Source organism: Ranitomeya imitator, chromosome 3 (assembly GCF_032444005.1).
Source record: "Ranitomeya imitator isolate aRanImi1 chromosome 3, aRanImi1.pri, whole genome shotgun sequence".
Classification (NCBI taxonomy): domain Eukaryota; kingdom Metazoa; phylum Chordata; class Amphibia; order Anura; family Dendrobatidae; genus Ranitomeya; species Ranitomeya imitator.
The window spans coordinates 709,801,769-709,821,318 of NC_091284.1; the positions used below are offsets into that span (position 1 = coordinate 709,801,769).

The window sequence follows — 19,550 nt, forward strand, 5'->3', positions numbered from 1 at the left end:
CTTACAAATACTAATCTAAATGCTGTCAATGAAAGAGACCCTTGATATTGATCCAACTGGCATCAAGAAGAATCCGTACCTCCACAGGAGTCGTTTCAGGGATTTCACGTAGAATTAGAATACATCGTTTGTGGTTTGGTCTCACTTTCTCTCCTAGCTCATCAACTTGCACCACAGGAGTAGCTGCAACAAAAAAATGATAGAGGTCAGGAAACAAGACAAGGGGGTGTTAATCCCATCACAATCTCATAGGGAAGGTGCCACCGCCATCTGCAGGTGCCCACACCAGGTCACGACACAAATCCCAATCACTCAGTGCCCACTAGCAGAGGTCCTTCTGATGTGTATAAAAGGAACACACGAGATGTGACTACTTACAACGTAGGATTTCAACAATAAGGTTCATATCAGTGGTCAGTTTTTTTATTCCTTCCATACTTGCAACTGTCCATATAGGTATAAACTGATCACCATCCATTTGGGATATCAAGTATAAATCTTTAGATAGGTTCTCTCTGTAGCAAACAAAAAAAAAAAGCCATGTTTAAAAAACACATGCCTTAAATGAACAGAACCATCTCTAGCTTTTCTTTTTATTGCATCTTCCATTAACACTTGACACGACAAGTAGAATTCTACTCATACCTTGAAAAGCAGAACTCCAGTTGCTTTTTCAGACATTCTTTCAGATCTTCAGAAACGGCTTGTGGAACAGAGGACGTGCCTTCACCTTCATAAATACAGAGAAATTAAGGGGTCATTTGGGCTGCTAAATTCAGATGCCTCACAAAAGGAGTATATCAGATTGCAAAAATATAAGTCTTTAAAGGGGTACAATCACAAGGAAATGACCCACTGATTAAGCGATGATTGACCAAGTTCTGTCATTTTTTGGCAGTTTATCGGGCCTTAACCCAACGGCATTATTAATTTACAGTGTGGGGATTAAGCTCCTGAAATTTAGCTAAAGCAGGTCCAGCCTCCAGCTGTCACACACCCGGGGAGCCTGGAGAAAAGACAGATGCGGATTATTACCACTTCTATCTTCTTTTGCAGGCTATATAGTGAACAGTAAGCGCTATGCAATGAACAGAAGCCTCAGCACCATCAATACTTCTACACGACCCGGCTATCATATTAACGCAGGGTCTTTGTCACCGTAGCAAAGATGCTGCCATATGACGCACCAGTGAGGGAGAAAGGAAATTATGGATTTTTTTTTTTACACGTTTTATGTATGGAGAATGCAGTCTGAATAGACTTTAGGCTCATTCTTCCTGTTTTGTTTGTTTTTTTACAGGAGGTTTTTCAGAAGTCTCGTTATCATTACAACCAGGATTATAATGGCAGGTAATATCTTAATACACAATCCCTCCCCTTGACAATGACCGCTGCTCATTAGATGCATCAACACAAAAGATAGGGCCTAACTGTTCATTGTGGGTAAATACATGTGGATTTCCTGAAAGAACAGGAATAATAGAATAGCCCAAGTAGCAGTGTAAAAATTGGAAGACTCTTAATCCATTTTTTTTCTTTTAATACAGATCATATGAAAAACAAGCATTACTAAAGTAAAATAAAAAAAACATTGCACATTAAGACTTGGTTTAAGCAACAGGTCATTTTCTGATTATCCATTTCCTGGAAGAGAGATTGTGCACATCTGAGCCAACCCCTTCTTGATGTTGGCATTTGGCCCTGATAAATTAGATAAGTCGATACTCCCCTCCTGTGCTGGCGCAGTTCCTGCGGTGTCGGCACTCAGGATCCCGGGGCTCTCGTGACATTATGACAAGTGGTACTCGACACCCAGTCAGCTTCTGTCCCCACCTTTGAACATGAAAAAGGAAGTCCGGGCTGTGGCTGCGCTCTGACTTCCTGTTCATGCTCAATTTGTACAAAGTGGAAAGCGGGGGAGACCGTGATGCCAGAAACCTCGTGTCATACAGATGAGTGCACCAGGACCGTGATTACCGACAATGGGGGGTGAGTATAGGCTTTATTTGATCAGGCCAAATATTTAGATCAAGAAGAGGTCGCCCTAGTAGTGTACAACCGCTTTAAGGGTTGTGACAATTTGGTACTTACCGTATATACTCGAGTATAAGCCGACCCGAGTATAAGCCGACCCCCCTAGTTTTGCCACAAAAAAAACTGGGAAAACTTAATGACTCGAGTAGAAGCCTAGGGTGGAAATGCAGCATTTACCAGTGAATTTCAAAAATAAAAATAGATCATTATTTCCCCATATCTGTGCCATATAGTGCTCTGCACCATTCATATTGCCCCATATCTTTGCCCCATATATGCTCTGCACCATTCATTATTGCCCCATAGCTGTGCCATATACTGCTCTGCACCGTTCATATTGCCCCTATCTGTGCCATATAGTGCTCTGCACCGTTCATATTGCCCCATATCTGTGCCCCATATAGTGCTCTGCACCGTTCATATTGCCCCATAGATACTCCACATAAATCTGTGCGGATGCTGCTGCTGCTGCTGCAATAAAAAAAAAAAAAAAAAAAAAAAATACTCACCTTTCACCTCTCGATTGCAGCTACCGGCGTCTCGTTCCGGCGTCCCTCCGCTCTGACTGATCAGGCAGAGGGCGCCGCGCACACTATATGCATCATCGCGCCCTCTGACCTGCACAGTCAGAGCGCAGATAGATGCCGGGAAGATGGAGCGGCGCCCGGCGGCTGGAACAGGGACAGGTAAATATGACATACTTACCTAGTCCCAGCGATCCTGACGCTCCCCGCCTATCCCACGGTCTTCTGTGCTGCAGCCTCTTCCTCTATCAGCGGTCACCGGCACCGCTGATTAGAGAAATGAATAGGCGGCTCCACCCCTATGGGAGGTGGAGCCGCCTATTCATTTCTCTAATGAGCGGTCCCACGTGACCGCTGAAGAGGGGAAGAAGCTGCAGCACAGAAGACCGTGGGACGGCAGGGGGAGCGCCAGGATCGCTGGGACTAGGCGAGTATGCCTCAGCGCCCTCACCCCACCGCTACCGTGACTCGAGTATAAGCCGAGAGGGGCACTTTCAGCCCAAAAATTTGGGCTGAAAATCTCGGCTTATACTCGAGTATATACGATAATGACCGAGCCAATTTTTACAATTCTGACCACAGTCACTTTATGAGGTTATAACTCTGGAACGCATTTAACAGATCCCACTGATTCTGAGATTTTTTTTCGTGACATTGTACTTCATGTTAGTGGTAACATTTCTTCGATATTACTTGCGATTATTTATGAAAAAAACGGAAATATGGGGAAAATTTTTTAAATTTTGCAATTTTCTAAATTTGTATTTTTATGCCCTTAAAATCAGAGAGACTTGTCACCAAAAATAGTTAGTAAATAACATTTCCCACATGTCTACTTTACATCAGCACAATTTTGGAAACAAATTTTTTTTTTTTGTTAGGAAGTTATAAGGGTTAAAAGTTGACCAGCAATTTCTCATTTTTACAACATCAATATTTTTTTAGGGACCACATCACATTTGAAGTCATTTTGAGGGGTCTATATGATAGAAAATACCCAAGTGTGACACCATTCTAAAAACTGCACCCCTCAAGGTGCTCAAAACCACATTCAAGAAGTTTAACCCTTTACGTGCTTCACAGGAACTGAAACAATGTGGAAGGAAAAAATGAACATTTAACTTTTTTTTTGCAAACATTTTACTTCACAACCATTTTTTTTTTTTAATTTTCACAAGTGTAAAAACAAATTCAACCATAAATTTTGTTGTGCAATTTCTCCTAAATACGCCGATACCCCATATGTTGGGGTAAACCACCGTTTGGGTGCACCACAGAGCTTGGAAGAGAAGGAGCCCTATTTGACTTATTCAATGCAGAATTGGCTGGAATTGAGATCGGACGCCATGTCACGTTTAGAGAGCCCCTGATGTGCCTAAACAGTGGAAACTCCCCACAAAAGTGACACCATTTTGGAAACTAGACCCCTTAAGGAACTTATCTAGATGTGTGGTGAGCACTTTGAACCCCCAAGTGCTTCACAGAAATTTATAACGCAGAGCCGTGAAAATAAAAAATCCTTTTCCCCCCCCCCCTCAAAAATGATTTTTTTAGCCTGCAATTTTTTTATTTTCTCAAGGGTAACAGGAGACATTGGACCCCAAAATCTGTTGAATCGTTTGTCCCGAGTATGCTGATACCCCATATGTGGGGGTTTGGATCACTGTTTGGGCACCCATCGGGGCTCAGAAGGGAAGGAGCGCCGCTTGGAATGCAGACTTTAATGGGATGGTCTGCGGGCGTCATGTTGCATTTGCAGAGCTCCTGAAGTACCTAAACAGTAGAAACCCCCCACAAGTGACCCCATTTTGGAAACTAGACCCCCCAAAGAGCTTATCTAGATGTGTGGTGAGCACTATGAACCCCCAACTGCTTCACAGAAGTTTATAATGTAGAGCCATGAAAATAAAAAATCATATTTTTTCCACAAAAATGATCTTTTCACCCCCAAATTCTTACTTTTACAAGGGTAACAGGAGAAATTGGACCCCAAAATTTTTGTGCAATTTATGCTGAGTAGGGTGATACCCCATATGTGGGGGGGGGGGGGGAACACTGTTTGGGAGCATGGCAGAGCTCGGAAGGGAAGGAGCGCCGTTTTGGAATGCAGACTTTGATGGATTGGTCTGCAAGCGTCATGTTGTGTTTGCAGAGCCCCTGATGTACCTAAACAATAGTGACCCCCCACAAGTGACCCCATTGTGGAAACTAGACCCCCAAGGAACTTATCTAGATGTGTGGTGAGAACTTTGAATGCCCAAGTGCTTCACAGAAGTTTATAATGCAGAGTCGTGAAAATAAAAAATTTTTCCACAAAAGATTTTTTTAGCCCCCAAGTTTTTATTTTCACAAGGGTAATAGGAGAAATTGAACCAATTTGTCCAATTTATCCCGAGTACGCTGATGCCCCATATGTGGGGGGTAAACCACTGTTTGGGTGCACGGCAGGGCTCAGAAGGGTGGGAGCACCATTTGACTTTTTGAGCGCAAAATTGGCTGTCGTGTTTGGAGACCCCCCCCCCCCCCCGATGTACCTAAACAGTGTAAACCCCCCAATTCTAACTCCAACCCTAACATACACCTAACCCTAATCCCAACCCATAATCCTAATCACAACCCTAACCCCAAAACAACCCTAATCTCAAATCTAACCATAACCCTAATCAAAACCCTAAATCCAACACACCCCTAATCCTAATCTCAACCCTAACCTCAAACCTAACCCTAATCCCAATACACCCCCAACCCTAACCTTAACCCTAATCCCAAACCTAACCCTAATGCCAACCCTAACCCCAATACCAACCCTAATCCAAACCCTAACCCTAACTTTAGCCGCAACCCTAGCCCTAACTTTAGCCCCAACCCTAAGGCTACTTTCACACTTGCGTCGTGTGGCATCCATCGCAATACCTCCCTTTGGACAAAAAACGGATCCTGCAAATGTGCCAGCAGGATGCATTTTTTACTTATAGACTTGTATTGCCGACGGATCGCGATGGATGGCCACACGTCGCGTCCGTCGTACACTGGATCTGTTGTGTTTTGGCGGACCGTCGGCACAAAAAAGTTAAATGTAACTTTTGTACGTCGCGTCCGCCATTTCCGACCGCACATGCGTGGCCCTAACTCCGCCCCCTCCTCCCCAGGACAGACTGGGCAGCGGATGCATTGAAAAACTGCATCCGCTGCACACAATTTTCACAACGTGCGTCGGTACGTAGGGCCGACGCATTGCGACGGCCCCGTACCGACGCAAGAGTGAGATAAGCCTAACCCTAAATTTAGCCCCAACCCTAACTCTAAATTTAGCTCCAACTCCTCTAGCTGCCGGCGCATGCGCCTGCCATTTTCTTACTGAATGAAGAAGCCAGCGGGCAGGAGGGGACACAGGAGGACCCAGGTAAGTATAACAGGGTCCCCGAATCCCTTTATTTGATAGCAAAACAGGGGTCGGTAAAAACAGACCCCCATCATGTTCTTTGGGGTCTCAGCTACCCCCTGGCAGCTGAGACCCCAAAGAACTTCAGGGTGTCTGCCGGCTGCGCCCGCCATTTTTTGGCCGGAACAAGATGGCGGCGCCTATCGGGAGCTACAGGTGAGTATCAGGGGGCTATCGGGGACCCCATTTCTCTGTCCTCTGATGTGCGATCACATCGGAGGACAGAGAAATTAAATGGGAAATCGCGTTTTTTGGGGTTTTTTTGCAACCGACAGTAAACGGTTAACCCCTTTTTGCCAGCTGACGGAATAGTACGTCAGCTGGCAGATCCCCTGCTTTGAGGTGGGCTCCGGCGGTGAGCCCACCTCAAAGCTGCGATATGTCAGCTGTTTTGTATAGCTGACATGTGTGCGCAATGAGCGCGAACAGAATCGCGATGCGCTCGCGCCCATTAACTAGTTAAATGCCGCCGTCAAGCGCTGACAGCGGCATTTAACTAGCACTCCCGGCCGGAAGTGCTCGCACCGCTGACCCCCGTCACATGATCGGGGGTCAGCGGTGCATTGCCATAACAACCAGAGGTCTCCTTGAGACCTCTATGGTTGTTGATGGCCGATTGCTTTGATCGCCACCCTGTGGTCGGCGTTCAATGTACACCTGCCTTTCTGCTACATAGAGATGATCTGTACTTCACCTCTATGTAGCAGAGCCGATCGTGTAGTGCACGCTTCTAGCCTCCTATGGAGGCTATTGAAGCATGCCAAAATTAAAAAAAAAAAAAAAAAAAAGTGTTTAAAAATATATAAAAGTTCAAATCACCCCCCTTTCGTCCCAATCAAAATAAAAACAAACAAACAAACAAACAAAAAAAAATACACATTTGGTATCGCCGCGTTCAGAATCGCCCGATCAATAAAAACAAAGGATTAACCTGATCGCTAAATGGCGTAGCAAAAAAAAAAAAAAAAATCGAAACGCCGAAATTACGTTTTTTTTGGTCGCCGCAACATTGCATTAAAATGCAATAGCGGGCGATCAAAAGAATGTATCTGCACCAAAATGGTATCATTAAAAACGTCAGCTCGGCACGCAAAAAATAAGCCCTCACCTGACCCCAGATCATGAAAATTGGAGACGCTACTGGTATCAGAAAATTGCACAATTTTTTTTTTTTTATTTTTTTTAGCAAAATTTGGAATTTTTTTTTCACCACTTAGATAAAAAAAATAACCTAGACATGTTAGGTGTCTATGAACTCGTAATGACCAGGAGAATCATAATGGCAGGTCAGTTTTAGCATTTGGTGAACCTAGCAAAAAAGCCAAACAAAAAACAAGTGTGATATTGCACTTTTTTTGCAATTTCATCACACTTGGAATTTTTTTCCCGTTTTCTGTTACACAGCATGGTAAAACCAATGAGGTCGTTCAAAAGTACATCTCGTCCCGCAAAAAATAAGCCCTCACATGGCCATATTGACGGAAAAATAAAAAGGTTATGGCTCTGGGAAGGAGGGGAGCGAAAAACGAAAACCGCTCCGGGGGTGAAGGGGTTAATTACCGGCGATCGCAACCCGGGGGTTGGTAAAAAAAAAAACAAAAACCCCGAATCATGTTCTCTGGGGTCTCGGCTACCCCCGGCAACCGAGACGCCAGAGAAAATCCGACTCTGGGGGGCGCTATTCACTTTTTCCACAGCGCCGTTAATTAACGGCGCTGTGGTTTAATTACCCTTAACTGCCGCCGTTAAAAGGCGTATCGGCGGTCGTTAAGGGGGTGTTATGGATACAGATAGGCAGACAAGTAGTAGTTATGGTCACATGTATATACAGCACATGACCTCTATTACAGATGCCAGCTGTACTTCAACCTTGGTAATAAAAGCTGATTAAATCACCAGCAAAAACAATATTCAAGTGGCTCAAAACATAAAAACTATTTCAACTTTCCTAAAATTTGTACTTATACTTGGGTCCTACAGAGCTTTACAACCCAACATCAAGATGAATTACCAACCTACCAGCAGCTGTCTGTGCTATCAAGGCTAACAATAAATCAACGATATAGCTAATGATGGCCGCCATGGTCACGTAGATATGGGCAATAAGCCATATCAAAGAAGAACAAGAGGCAGCAAGAACCCAAAGATGAGCACAGCGTGAAAACAGCTTCACTTACATAGACAGACCGGCAGCACAATATGATCGCCGAGCAATAAACTTACCGATCGGCGGTCATTTGAACACCTGTTTACACAGGCAAACCAAAGTAAACGATGCACACTAAGCAATCTACACCAAATCACTGTGCACATAAGCTGCCATAACTCGAAAGCACAAGTCCTGTTAACATGGGATGAAGCACCGCCGGAAATACGTACGCTACTCACCTGGTAGCAGTGTTTTTTCAGGAGCCATGACAGCACAACGAGAGAGGGGATCCGCCCTTCAGGGACAGGAAACCTCAGACATAAAAGGGCGGCACCTCACTCACCCGCCAGTTGGTTTACAGAGTATGAAAGGACCTTCTAGGTTAGTAGCACATAAACAATATTAATATATGGTACAATTCACCCAGTGAATAAACTTAGGAATTTCCTAAAGGAAGTGTTGAACCCATAAACAAAGAGGGTAGGGAATATAAGGGTGCTGTCATGGCTCCTGAAAAAACACTGCTACCAGGTGAGTAGCGTACGTATTTATTCAGTCGCCATGACAGCACAACGAGAGACTTTCAGAGAAGTGAAAAGGTGACTAGGGAGGGATAATAGCTTCCAGCACCCTTCTCCCAAACGTGAGGTCGGAGGAGCCACCTAGATCTAATCTATAGTGTCTAAGAAAGGTGGATGGAGAAGACCATGTGGCCGCCTTACAGATGTCCTCAATCGATACTTCTGCTCTCTCAGCCCAGGATGTGGCTACCGCACGAGTGGAGTGAGCCTTTATACCTTCTGGAATCTCCACGCCACCTGCGGTATAAGCAAGAGATATCGCCTCCCTAATCCATCTGGCTAGGGTATTTTTTGACACTCTAAGTCCCTTCCTAACCCCCTGGTAGGATAAAAATAATGCGTGGTCTTTTTTCCAGGTGTCTGTTACTGAAATGTATTTAAGAAGGCACCTACGTACGTCCAAACAATGAAATCTCTGCTCCTTATTGTTAGAGGGATTAGGACAAAATGAAGGTAGGATCACCTCCTGGGATCTATGAAATTTTGAGGCAACCTTTGGAAGATAAAGAGGGTCAGGCCTCATCACCACTCTATCTTCCAAAAATTGCATATATGGACGTTGCCTGGATAATGCCTGAAGATCACTAACCCTTCTTGCCGATGTAAGAGCAACTAAGAGGGCTGTTTTGACCGACAGGATCTTGATCGGGACAGAGTCAATAGGCTCGAACGGAGCTTGTGTTAGAGCTGAGAGCACAAGATTTAGGTCCCATGGAACTATTCTCTGTTTAACAACCGGCCTGGATCTGGTGACCGCTTTGAAAAACCTTGTTATCCAGTGATTACTGGCTATGTTGGAATTATATAGTGCCCCTAGAGCTGAAACCTGAACTCTAAGGGTGCTGGTGGCTAAGCCTAACTCTAGGCCCTTCTGTAAAAATTCTAGGATCTGAGCAATATCAGGTTTTTGATCGATTTGTGCTCCTGAACTTGATAGGAACTTCCTCCATACCCTAACATAAATGCTAGTCGTGGAGGCTTTCCTACTTTTAAGTAGAGTATTTACAAGATTCTGGGAGAATCCCTTTCCTTTCAGAAGTGACCTCTCAAGTTCCACGCTGTCAGGTGCAAGTTGGTTACTCGTGGATGGAAGACTGGACCCTGGGAAAGGAGGTCCGGTATTTCTGGGAGGATCCATGGTTGGGAAATGGACAGGCTTCTCAACCATGGGAACCAAGACCTTCTGGGCCAGAATGGGGCTATTAAAACCACTCGGGCTCCGTCTTCGCGAATTTTCCTCAGAACTATAGGAATGAGATTCAGAGGAGGGAAAGCGTAGGCGAGATTGAAATTCCAGGGGATCAGAAGAGCGTCGACTGCGTACGGGTTGTCCCTTGGGTCTAGGGAACAGAATTGATGGAGTTTCTTGTTTCCTCGACTGGCAAACAGATCTATCTCTGGACATCCCCACAACCGCACGATCTGATTGAAGACAGCCGGTTTTAGAGACCAGTCCCCTTGTCTGAGCTCGTTGCGGCTTAAGTAATCGGCCATGGTATTTAGATTTCCCTTTATATGAAGGGCCGTAAGGGAGAGCAGGTGATTTTCGGCCATCTGAAAGATATGATTTGTAACGTTCATTAATGACCTAGACCGTGTACCTCCTTGGTGGTTCACATAAGCAACGGTCACCTGGTTGTCAGAGAGTATCCTAACATGTCTACCCTGCAGAGGTATAAGGAACCTATCTAAGGCGCGTTCCACCGCCATCAATTCCTTCAGATTGGAGGACGTGTCTCGCTCAGAATGGGACCACAGACCCTGAATGCAATTGCCCTCCCAGTGTGCTCCCCACCCCGTGGGGCTAGCATCCGTTGTTATTACCCGTGATATATGATATATCCAAGGTACCCCTTTACGCAGATTAGGGATGTGTGTCCACCACCTTAGTGAACCCGTGGCCTCTACAGATAGGGAAAATTTTTTGTCAAGGTTAGCGCCCAGACGCCGAAAATTATGCAGAACATCCCATTGCAGAGCCCTGGAGTGAAACTGTGCCCACATCACCGCCGGAAAACAAGAAGTAAGTGAACCTAAGAGTGACATAGCACTTCTTAGGGAAACTACGGGATTACTAATTGCCCTGGAGGCCAGCCGGTGAATAGTATCAACTTTTGAGTCTGGCAGGCGACATTCCTGCTGGGCTGAATCCACAGTAAGACCCAAGAACTGCTGTGATGTTGAGGGCTGAAGACGCGACTTTTTGAGATTGATAATCCATCCTAAGTTGTGTAACGCCGCCATCACTTTCCCCAACTGTTCTTTACAGTGTACATCTGAGCGCCCAACGATCAATAAATCATCCAGATAGGGAATTATTAGTATATTTTGCTCATGAAGGTGTGCCATAACCTCCACCATAATCTTAGTGAACACCCGAGGTGCGACTGCAACACCAAAGGGGAGTGCCCGATATTGAAAGTGCTCCACTGTGCCGGCAAGAGAAATCGCCACCCTGAGAAAGCGCTGATGAGTTGCATGTATCGGGACATGATAATAGGCGTCTTTCAGATCTAAGACAACCATGAAGCAATTGTGAAAAAGAAGCTTTATTGCCGACTTCACAGATTCCATTTTAAAGGATGGGACCAGCAGGAATACATTCAGGCCCTTCAGATTGATGATGGTACGATAAGATCCATCTGGCTTCTTTACCAGGAATAAAGGGGAGTAAAACCCCGTACCTTGTTCCTCCGTAGGTACTTTAACGAGAACCCCCTTTTTTTGGAGATCTCGAACCTCTGACTCCAACGCCAACTGTTCTGCGGGAGAAGAACGGATAGGAGTTAATTTGAATTTTTCCAGGGGGGTATGGTGGAATTGGAACTTTAGCCCCTCTTTAATGATACTGAGTATCCATGGACTATTGGTGATTTTTACCCAGGCTGGGTAGAAGGCCAAAAGCCTACCGCCCACCTGGGCCGCCAGTCATTGATGCTTTTTAGAGTCTCTAGAAGAGTTAAACATGTAACCTCTACCTCTTCCCCTGTAAGAGTTGTATCTGGTCGATTCTCTATTTGAATCCCTGTCCGATCTTCGGCGATATGGCCCTCCTCTATTATAGTCCCGTCTATAGAAGGGTCTTGCTAGGAGAGGGAATCGCTTCTTACTGTCACCTGCTTTTTCTAGAAGCTCATCCAGCACTGGGCCAAACAAATGAACCCCCTCACAGGGGATGCCACATAGTTTTGATCTGGCCTGCAAGTCTCCTGGCCAGCATTTTATCCAAAGAGCCCTACGGGCCGCATTGGACAGTGCTGATGACCTTGCCGCTAGCCTAACAGAATCGGCTGACGCATCCGCAAGGAAGGCTGCTGCATCCTGAATCATAGACATAGATGATAGGATCTCGCTCCTAGGAACCTTATCCTTGAGCTGGTTTTCTAGATTACCCAGCCATACCATCAACGACCGGGCAGTGCAGGTGGCCGCAATCGCTGGTCTCAGGGAACCCGCTGATGTTTCCCAAGCTCCTTTAAGGAATACCTCAGCTTTCCTATCAAGCGGGTCTTTTAGGCTCCCCAGATCCTCAAACGGAAGAGACGTCTTTTTACATGCTTTAGCCACCGCCGCATCCAGTTTCGGGACCTTGTCCCAGGGGGAAGAAGCTTCTTCCTCAAAGGGATATCTTCTTTTGAACGCTGGTGGGAGAGACCCCTTCCTTTCGGGTTTTTTCCATTCTCTCGTAATCAGAGACTTAACTTTATCAACTACGGGAAATACTCTTCTGGATTTGCGATCTATGCCTTTAAACATTATATCCTGGATGGAACATTCCGCCTGGGTCTCCTCAATGCCCATAGTGCTATTGACAGCTTTGACTAAGCGGTTAACCCTGTCCAGTGATAGACAGGTTCGACTAGATTCCACGTCCTCTGATGATGATGACGGATGAGAATCCGAACTCACACCACCCGTGTCTGAATCCACATCCGAGGCTGGGGATAATATCTCCTTCCTCTTTTTTGAAACTGTCTTCTGAGACCTTATGGAATCTCTGACCTCCTGTCTAACCAGATCCCTAAGAGTAGACGTAAGGTCAGGGGTCTCGTCCTCAATTAATTGTTGAATGCAGATGCTGCACAATTTCTTTTTATGTCCATCCGGAAGAGGTTCCGTACAGATGGCACACTCTCTATGTTTGGATTTGGACACAGATTTCCTCCCCTAATAAGGAGAGAGGGAATACAAGGAGGGACAGCTATCAGAAATGTACTTTCACGAAGCTCACTTACCCATCCCTGCAGTGAATGGTACCGTGATCGGGGGGTCCTTCTTAGCCGGAGATTTCTTACGGCCAGAGGACTTAGTTGACTTCTGAGTTTCTTTGGCTCTACCAGCGCGACTACTGCCACTAGACCGCCGCTGGGAGCTGCTCAAAGGTTGTTCAGGTAACTGCTGCTGCTCACCGCCCAGCTGCGGTGTTCCTTCCAGAGACTCCATTCCAAGATGGTGGACAGGAACAATGTTGAGGCCTCAGTGCAGCGTTTAAATCCATCCCCCTGGGTACCACCCCCGGATGGGGGGTCAGCAGGGACATCCCTCGGTGCACCGCTAATTGGTACTGCCTCCGCTAGCGCCCGTAGAGCGCCAGACTCCCTGAGGCCAAAATCCCCCCCTGCGACGCCGGGCGCCGCCATTAGCCAGGATAAGACGCTACCGCGCATGCGCGGCCGCGTCATCGCCCCGCGCCGCACCCGCGTCATCAGGACACGCCCCTTCCGGACGCGGCCGCGGCGCTGAGAGCAGACGCGCCGAGCAAGGACGGCAGCGCTCACCTAGCCACCGCAGACCCCAGCAGCAGCGGCGGACCGACCCCAGGAGCTCCGGCAGATGCGCACCATTGGGCCTCACGTACCAGGTGAACAGCGGCACCACAGAAGTCAAGCCCCCCGCTTAGGGCTGCTTCCTCCTGCTGTCACCTACACAGACAGTCCCCCTGCCGTGTGGTGCTTCCATCCCCCTGATCAGGCCGAGGTAGGGGACCCCCGCTACCTGCATCGGCCTGTCAGGAGTGGGATAGCTTCTATCTTCAACCCTCTTCTCTGGGCCTGTCTGAAGAGGTTCCACTGTCAGGGACAGGAAACCAACTGGCGGGTGAGTGAGGTGCCGCCCTTTTATGTCTGAGGTTTCCTGTCCCTGAAGGGCGGATCCCCTCTCTCGTTGTGCTGTCATGGCGACTGAATAAACAACGATTTTTATGGTACACAAACATTTCACCTGATGAACGAGTGTTTTGCTCATTCACCAGGTGATAAGCAGTCTGATTACATGGCAAGATCGTGAAGTGAGCATTTTTTATTACTCGTTCACGATTATTTTGCAGTAAAGTTGCCCCTTTATATAACAGAATATTTCTTTCAAGGCAACAGAACGGGAGTGGGGAGAGGCGCAACCTTTTCAGATAAGGAAAAGGAGAAAAATTAGAACTATTCCTTGTGGACAGAAGGATCTACAGGTTATCTCAACAAGCAGAAGACAATGGAGCTTTATCTCAAAACAAGGAAGTTCAGAATTTTTACAATGCTGAAAATACAAATCTCTTAAAGAGGCTGTCTTCTAATGACATCCTTATCCATATGCATGAGAGCTAATGATCATAGATGGACAGATCACTATGAGGACCCCCCTCTCCCTTTTACAATTTAGAATAGAAAGCCCCTAGTTCTGGCAGACACGAGCCGACATGGTATTACATCGATGATTTATTATCTAAATAACCAATTCAGTGCAAGGCAAGTGTATGACAGCCATCATGTATATACATCTTGCAACTAGTGTGGCACTGAAGCTGGATGGATCGCTGGATTCAGCCAGCCCGAGCGCCCCTGCAGTTCTACGATGCTGTGGTGCTGCGTCCCCTTCCAGGCAAGCAGGAAGGTTGGGGAGTACTGCCCTCTTGAAAAGAAATCTGAGATTTTCACCTTTAAAATTATATACAGTGTGCACATACCTTCAAAGACTGATTCTGCCAGGACACCACCTGAAAAAGCACATGCAAAAGTGCCCCATAACAATTATGCTCATTCTTCAGGTGGCTTCCGCTGGGAAGCTGTCTGCTCTCTATAGTAAAAGTAAAATATCGAGACAGCAAAACTGCCAGTGAAGCTGCTAGCAGAACAACTGCTGGCGTTCTCCAAAAACTGTTTCGCCTGGGAAAACTCAGCAGATATAATAACATTTAAAAGACAGTGTGCACATAGCCCATCCCCAGGGGGTGCACAAAACCTTGGCCTCCACAATGCAAACCGTGGCTTACAAGCAGAATACCAATAAAACTACATGGGACACAGGAATACTGAATTACCTGAAACCTCAAACATTTGGTATCCAAGTTCGTCTTGTACTAATAAGTCCATTCCATTTGCTGCCGCTTCCTCTAACTGAAGACCATTCCTATTCACGTCACAAGGGGGGGAATACATTACTTCAAAGGGTTTACACGTTTCACTCAAACCTTCTAGATTGCCTGCACAAAAGAAAGAAGATTTTATTAAAGAATTAAAAAAAAAAAAAAAAAACCATTAAACAACTTGTTAGTTCCCCTGAGGAAGCTGTAGTGCGGAACGGCGATACACGTCAGGTTTCAGGCTCTTCTCCTGGGGTGCAAAACTTTTACATTTTCAGGTTCTCTCCATTTTATAATTGGGTTTAATTCTTTTTGGCCGTTTGTCATTACCAGTGGTCTTTCATTTATATTACCCATGGCTATTCGTATTAGGCTGTGATTTTCTGATACATGAAGGGGTTAACACTGCTTATCTTGGATTCAGCGTTGGATCGTCTTTCTATGAGACGTATCCCGTTACAGCAGAGATGCTTGGTTATATTATAACATACTGAAAAGCTTCTCCCAGCTTGTGATTGGACTTATGAGTTGCAATCACTTGATACAGTACATAATTTGCCTTTGAAACGTTTTGCTCTCCATACATATATTTTGCATTATTAACAGGTGCGGCTCTAGCTATAATACTGCTTCCAGTTATCTGGTATGTTTTAAGACAGTATCATAGAATTCCCTAATGCTGGTTTGTTTTCCATGTGTATTAATAACTTTTTTTTGCATTTTTCTTCAATACTATGATCTTTATTAAAAAAAAAAAAAAAAAAAAAAAGTCATTACTGCATTTGTCACGTGGGCCACTTTTTTTTTTTCTTTTAGACTCATACATCCCGTTCTTTCAGGATGAGTTTTCAGCAGGCTCCATATCAGCACAGGCAGGACTACAAGACATGTAACACCTCAGTACACAGCTGATAACACAATAGGGGATGGCACAGATCTCCCTCCCTTCACAATGGCCTTTGCACAAGCTCATTTGACACATCAATACAAGACATTGGTCAGACCTTCGACCCCCTGTGGCTATGTAGATTTGTTATTTCCTGAAACAATACAGAGTTTAACCCTGCTGTTCTGTTGGTCAAAAATGACCGACTTTGAACTTCAATATTCTTTAAAATATTCAAGATGCGGCTCTGAAACCCGTGGCCGACCGACCCATCCTCATTTAAGTCAATCAACAACAAGTTTCAGAACCGCATCTTGAACACCCCAAAAAATACCAAAGTTCAAAATAGGTCTCCCCAGACCGAACAGAACAGCAGGGTTAAAGGGAATTTTGACAGGTCCCCCAGCATTTGTAGCTTCCTGTATAAAATCCCTGCTGCACAGTCCCTTTACTACATTTAATACAAAGATCTTTAGAATAAATATTGCTAAAGTAGTTTTCTCATTTGCTGATCACCTCTTAACTATTCAATGGGGTGTTTGGTTTCCCCAGACTAGTTGTCTTACTCACCATGTTCTCACGCCCCTGTACTGGTCAAAATAAGATTGGCATATGATAAACAGACTTATAAAATTCTTTAGACAAAGTATTTCTAATGTTAAATGCAGTAAAGGGACTGTTCAGAAGTGATTTTATACAGGAAGATACAAATGCTTGTGATTTGGGGGGCACGAGGGACCCGTCACGTTCCCTTTAAAGTCTAACAAAGCCTCAGTGGTAGGTGTAAACTGCAAGAATTTTTTTTTGTTAAGCAGATTGTGACATGATAAAATTTTTAAAAAAAATGTTTATAGTTATATGTTGCCTGTGATGATTTCAATGCAGAACTTGAAATTTTTTTTCCATCTATTTGTCCACTTGTGAGTTTAGAACATTTGAAGTCAATAAATGGGTTGCACGGGCGCATACTCTGCTGTCCAATCTCACAGCCGTGGAGTGATGCAACTGTACACACATCCCATTACAGAGAATGCCCCATACTCTGAGCCCTGGTAACTCTCCCACCAGGCATGTAATGAAGCCCCTCTGTGCCCATCAGCAGCGGATGGCTCCATAAGCCATTAACCGTAAAAGTTATTTTACCAATCAAAATCGGGCACCAAGCCAAAATTAATTTGCTCACTTCCTACAGGAGTGTAACCTGGTAGAAAAGGCCAACATTTCTTGCACGGAAACCAAGTATATTGGCTGCTGATCTAGGTGGTGAGCACTGTCGCCTGATAAAGGCAAGAAAAAAAAAAAAAAAAGGTCTGAAATGATTTTCAATATTTCACAAGGGAACAGCTGAGGGTCGCTCACACGTTAGGCCCTTATTTACATAGTGAGGGAGGATGCCATACACTGGGCTGCTATGTCTATATTTCTTGCTACAAGAAATTGAAGGATGCACAGCTAGTATATAAAATGTTGGGGTGCATCATCATGCATCAAGAATCATAAGTAGGGGAGAGGATAAAGGTGCAATAACAGAGTGCACACCACGAACCACGAATTGTGTAAAAATATAACACGTTATTAAACAAATAAATATCTTAAAATCCAGTTAAAACATGTAACACACAAACCCAATGAATAGATATCAATACACCACATAATATGACCAAAGTTTGGATAAACAGGAGTAGGCTTATATTTAATAGTACCGTATATACTCGAGTATAAGCCGAGATTTTCAGCCCACTTTTTTGGGCTGAAAGTCCCCCTCTCGGCTTATACTCGAGTCATATACCCGGGGGTCGGCAGGTGAGGGGGAGCTGTGTAGTTATACTCACCTGCTGCGGCGCGGTCCCTGCAGTCCCTGGCTTCCCCGTCGCTGCAGATTCTTCCTGTACTGAGCGGTCACATGGTCCCATAGGGGAGGAGCCGCATATTCATTGCTGTAAATGATCGGTAACTGTGACTGCTCAATTACAGGAAGAAGCTGCAGTGCCGGGGAAGCCAGGGACTGCAGGGACCGCGCCAGGAGCAGGTAAGTATACGGGGAGCGCAGCGCTGCGCTATATTTACCTGCTCCTCGCTCCGGTGCAGCTCCGTCTCCAGCGTCCTCTAGCAGTGACGCTCAGGTTAGAGGGCGCTGTGACGTAGTCAGTGCACGCCCTCTGCTGAGCGTCAGTGCTGGAGACGGAGCCGCACGAGGAGCAGGTAAATATTGAAAGCGCCGGCGTCCTGAGCAAGAGAGGTGAGTATGTGATTTTTTTTTATGGCAGCACCAGCAGCAGCATTCTATATGGCACAGCTTTATATATGGAGCATCTATGAGGCCATAATCAACGGTGCAGAGCATATATATATATGGCACAGCATTATATAAGGAGCATCTATGGGGCCATAAAGAACGGTGCAGAGCAATGTATATGGGGCACAGCTTTATAAGGAGCATCTATGGGGAAATAATGAACGGTGCAGAGCAATATACCGTATATGGGGCACAGCTTTATAAGCAGCATCTATGGGGCCATAATCAACGGTGCAGAGCAATCTATATGGCACAGCTTTATAAGGAGCATCTATGGGGCCATAATCAACGGTGCAGAGCAATATATATATGGGGCACAGCTATATATGGAGCATCTATGGGGCCATAATGAACGGTATAGAGCATTCTATATAGCACAGTTGTATAAGGAGCATCTATGGGGCAATAATGAACGGTATGGAGCATCTATTTTTATTTTTGAAATTTACGAGTAGCTGCTGCATTTTCCAGCCTAGGCTTATTCTCGAGTCAATAAGTTTTCCCAGTTGTTTGTGGCAAAATTAGGGGGGGGGGGGGGGGGGGTCGGCTTATACTCGAGTATATACGGTAAGTATCCCTCCTCAGTGGGTTACATCAGAGCCAGAAGGGAGTCTGGAAACCAATGAATGCTCTGTATGAATTTAGAGCCCAGAGACAATACACTGTTTTCCAAATTATTATGCAAATTGGATTTAAGTGTCAAAGATTTAATTGTTTTGTTTTTCAATTAAACTCATGGGTGGTATTGTGTCTCAGGGATCAATGGATCACTGAAATCAATCTTAAGGTACAGTTACACTAAGCGACGCTCCAGCAATATAGACAACGATCCGACCTAAACTAGATCGCTGCAGCGTCGCTGTTTAGGTCGCTGTAGAGACGTCAAACACAGCAGCTCCAGAACGATGCAGGAGCGATCCAGTGACGTAACGGCGACTCACTTATCGTTCTCCCTGGTTGTTAGATCCATGTAAAAAATATAGTTCTTACCGATAATGGTATTTCTCTGAGCCCATGACGGCACCACGGAGAGAGGGGATCCGCCCACCAAGGATAGGAAACCTACGGATAAAAAGGCGGTACCACTCTCCTGCATCAGTTGTTTTACATAGAGAATGATGGGAGACTACTAAACATTTGTTAATTTTAACTGTTTATCATAACTAGATACCGCGTGACTTTAAAACTATGAGTAGACTATGGCACTATTTTGATGTGAGCACCCACAAGTGAAGGGAGGGAATGTACAGGTGCCGTCATGGGCTCAGAGAAATACCGTTATCGGTAAG

General features: G+C 45.3%; 1 protein-coding gene across 3 annotated transcripts in view; it reads right to left on the minus strand.

Moving 5' to 3' along the window:
- The window catches only part of LARP4 (La ribonucleoprotein 4), an 85,960-nt gene that overhangs the window by 45,105 nt on the left and 21,305 nt on the right, over window positions 1-19,550 (minus strand). For all 3 annotated transcript variants that reach the window (XM_069758657.1, XM_069758660.1, XM_069758658.1), the window contains exons 3-6: window positions 15,038-15,199; window positions 646-730; window positions 379-515; window positions 80-183 (exon numbers count right to left, since the gene is read on the minus strand). In XM_069758657.1, coding sequence (XP_069614758.1) covers window positions 80-183; window positions 379-515; window positions 646-730; window positions 15,038-15,199 — 488 coding nt within the window. The remainder of the gene's footprint in view (window positions 1-79; window positions 184-378; window positions 516-645; window positions 731-15,037; window positions 15,200-19,550) is intronic.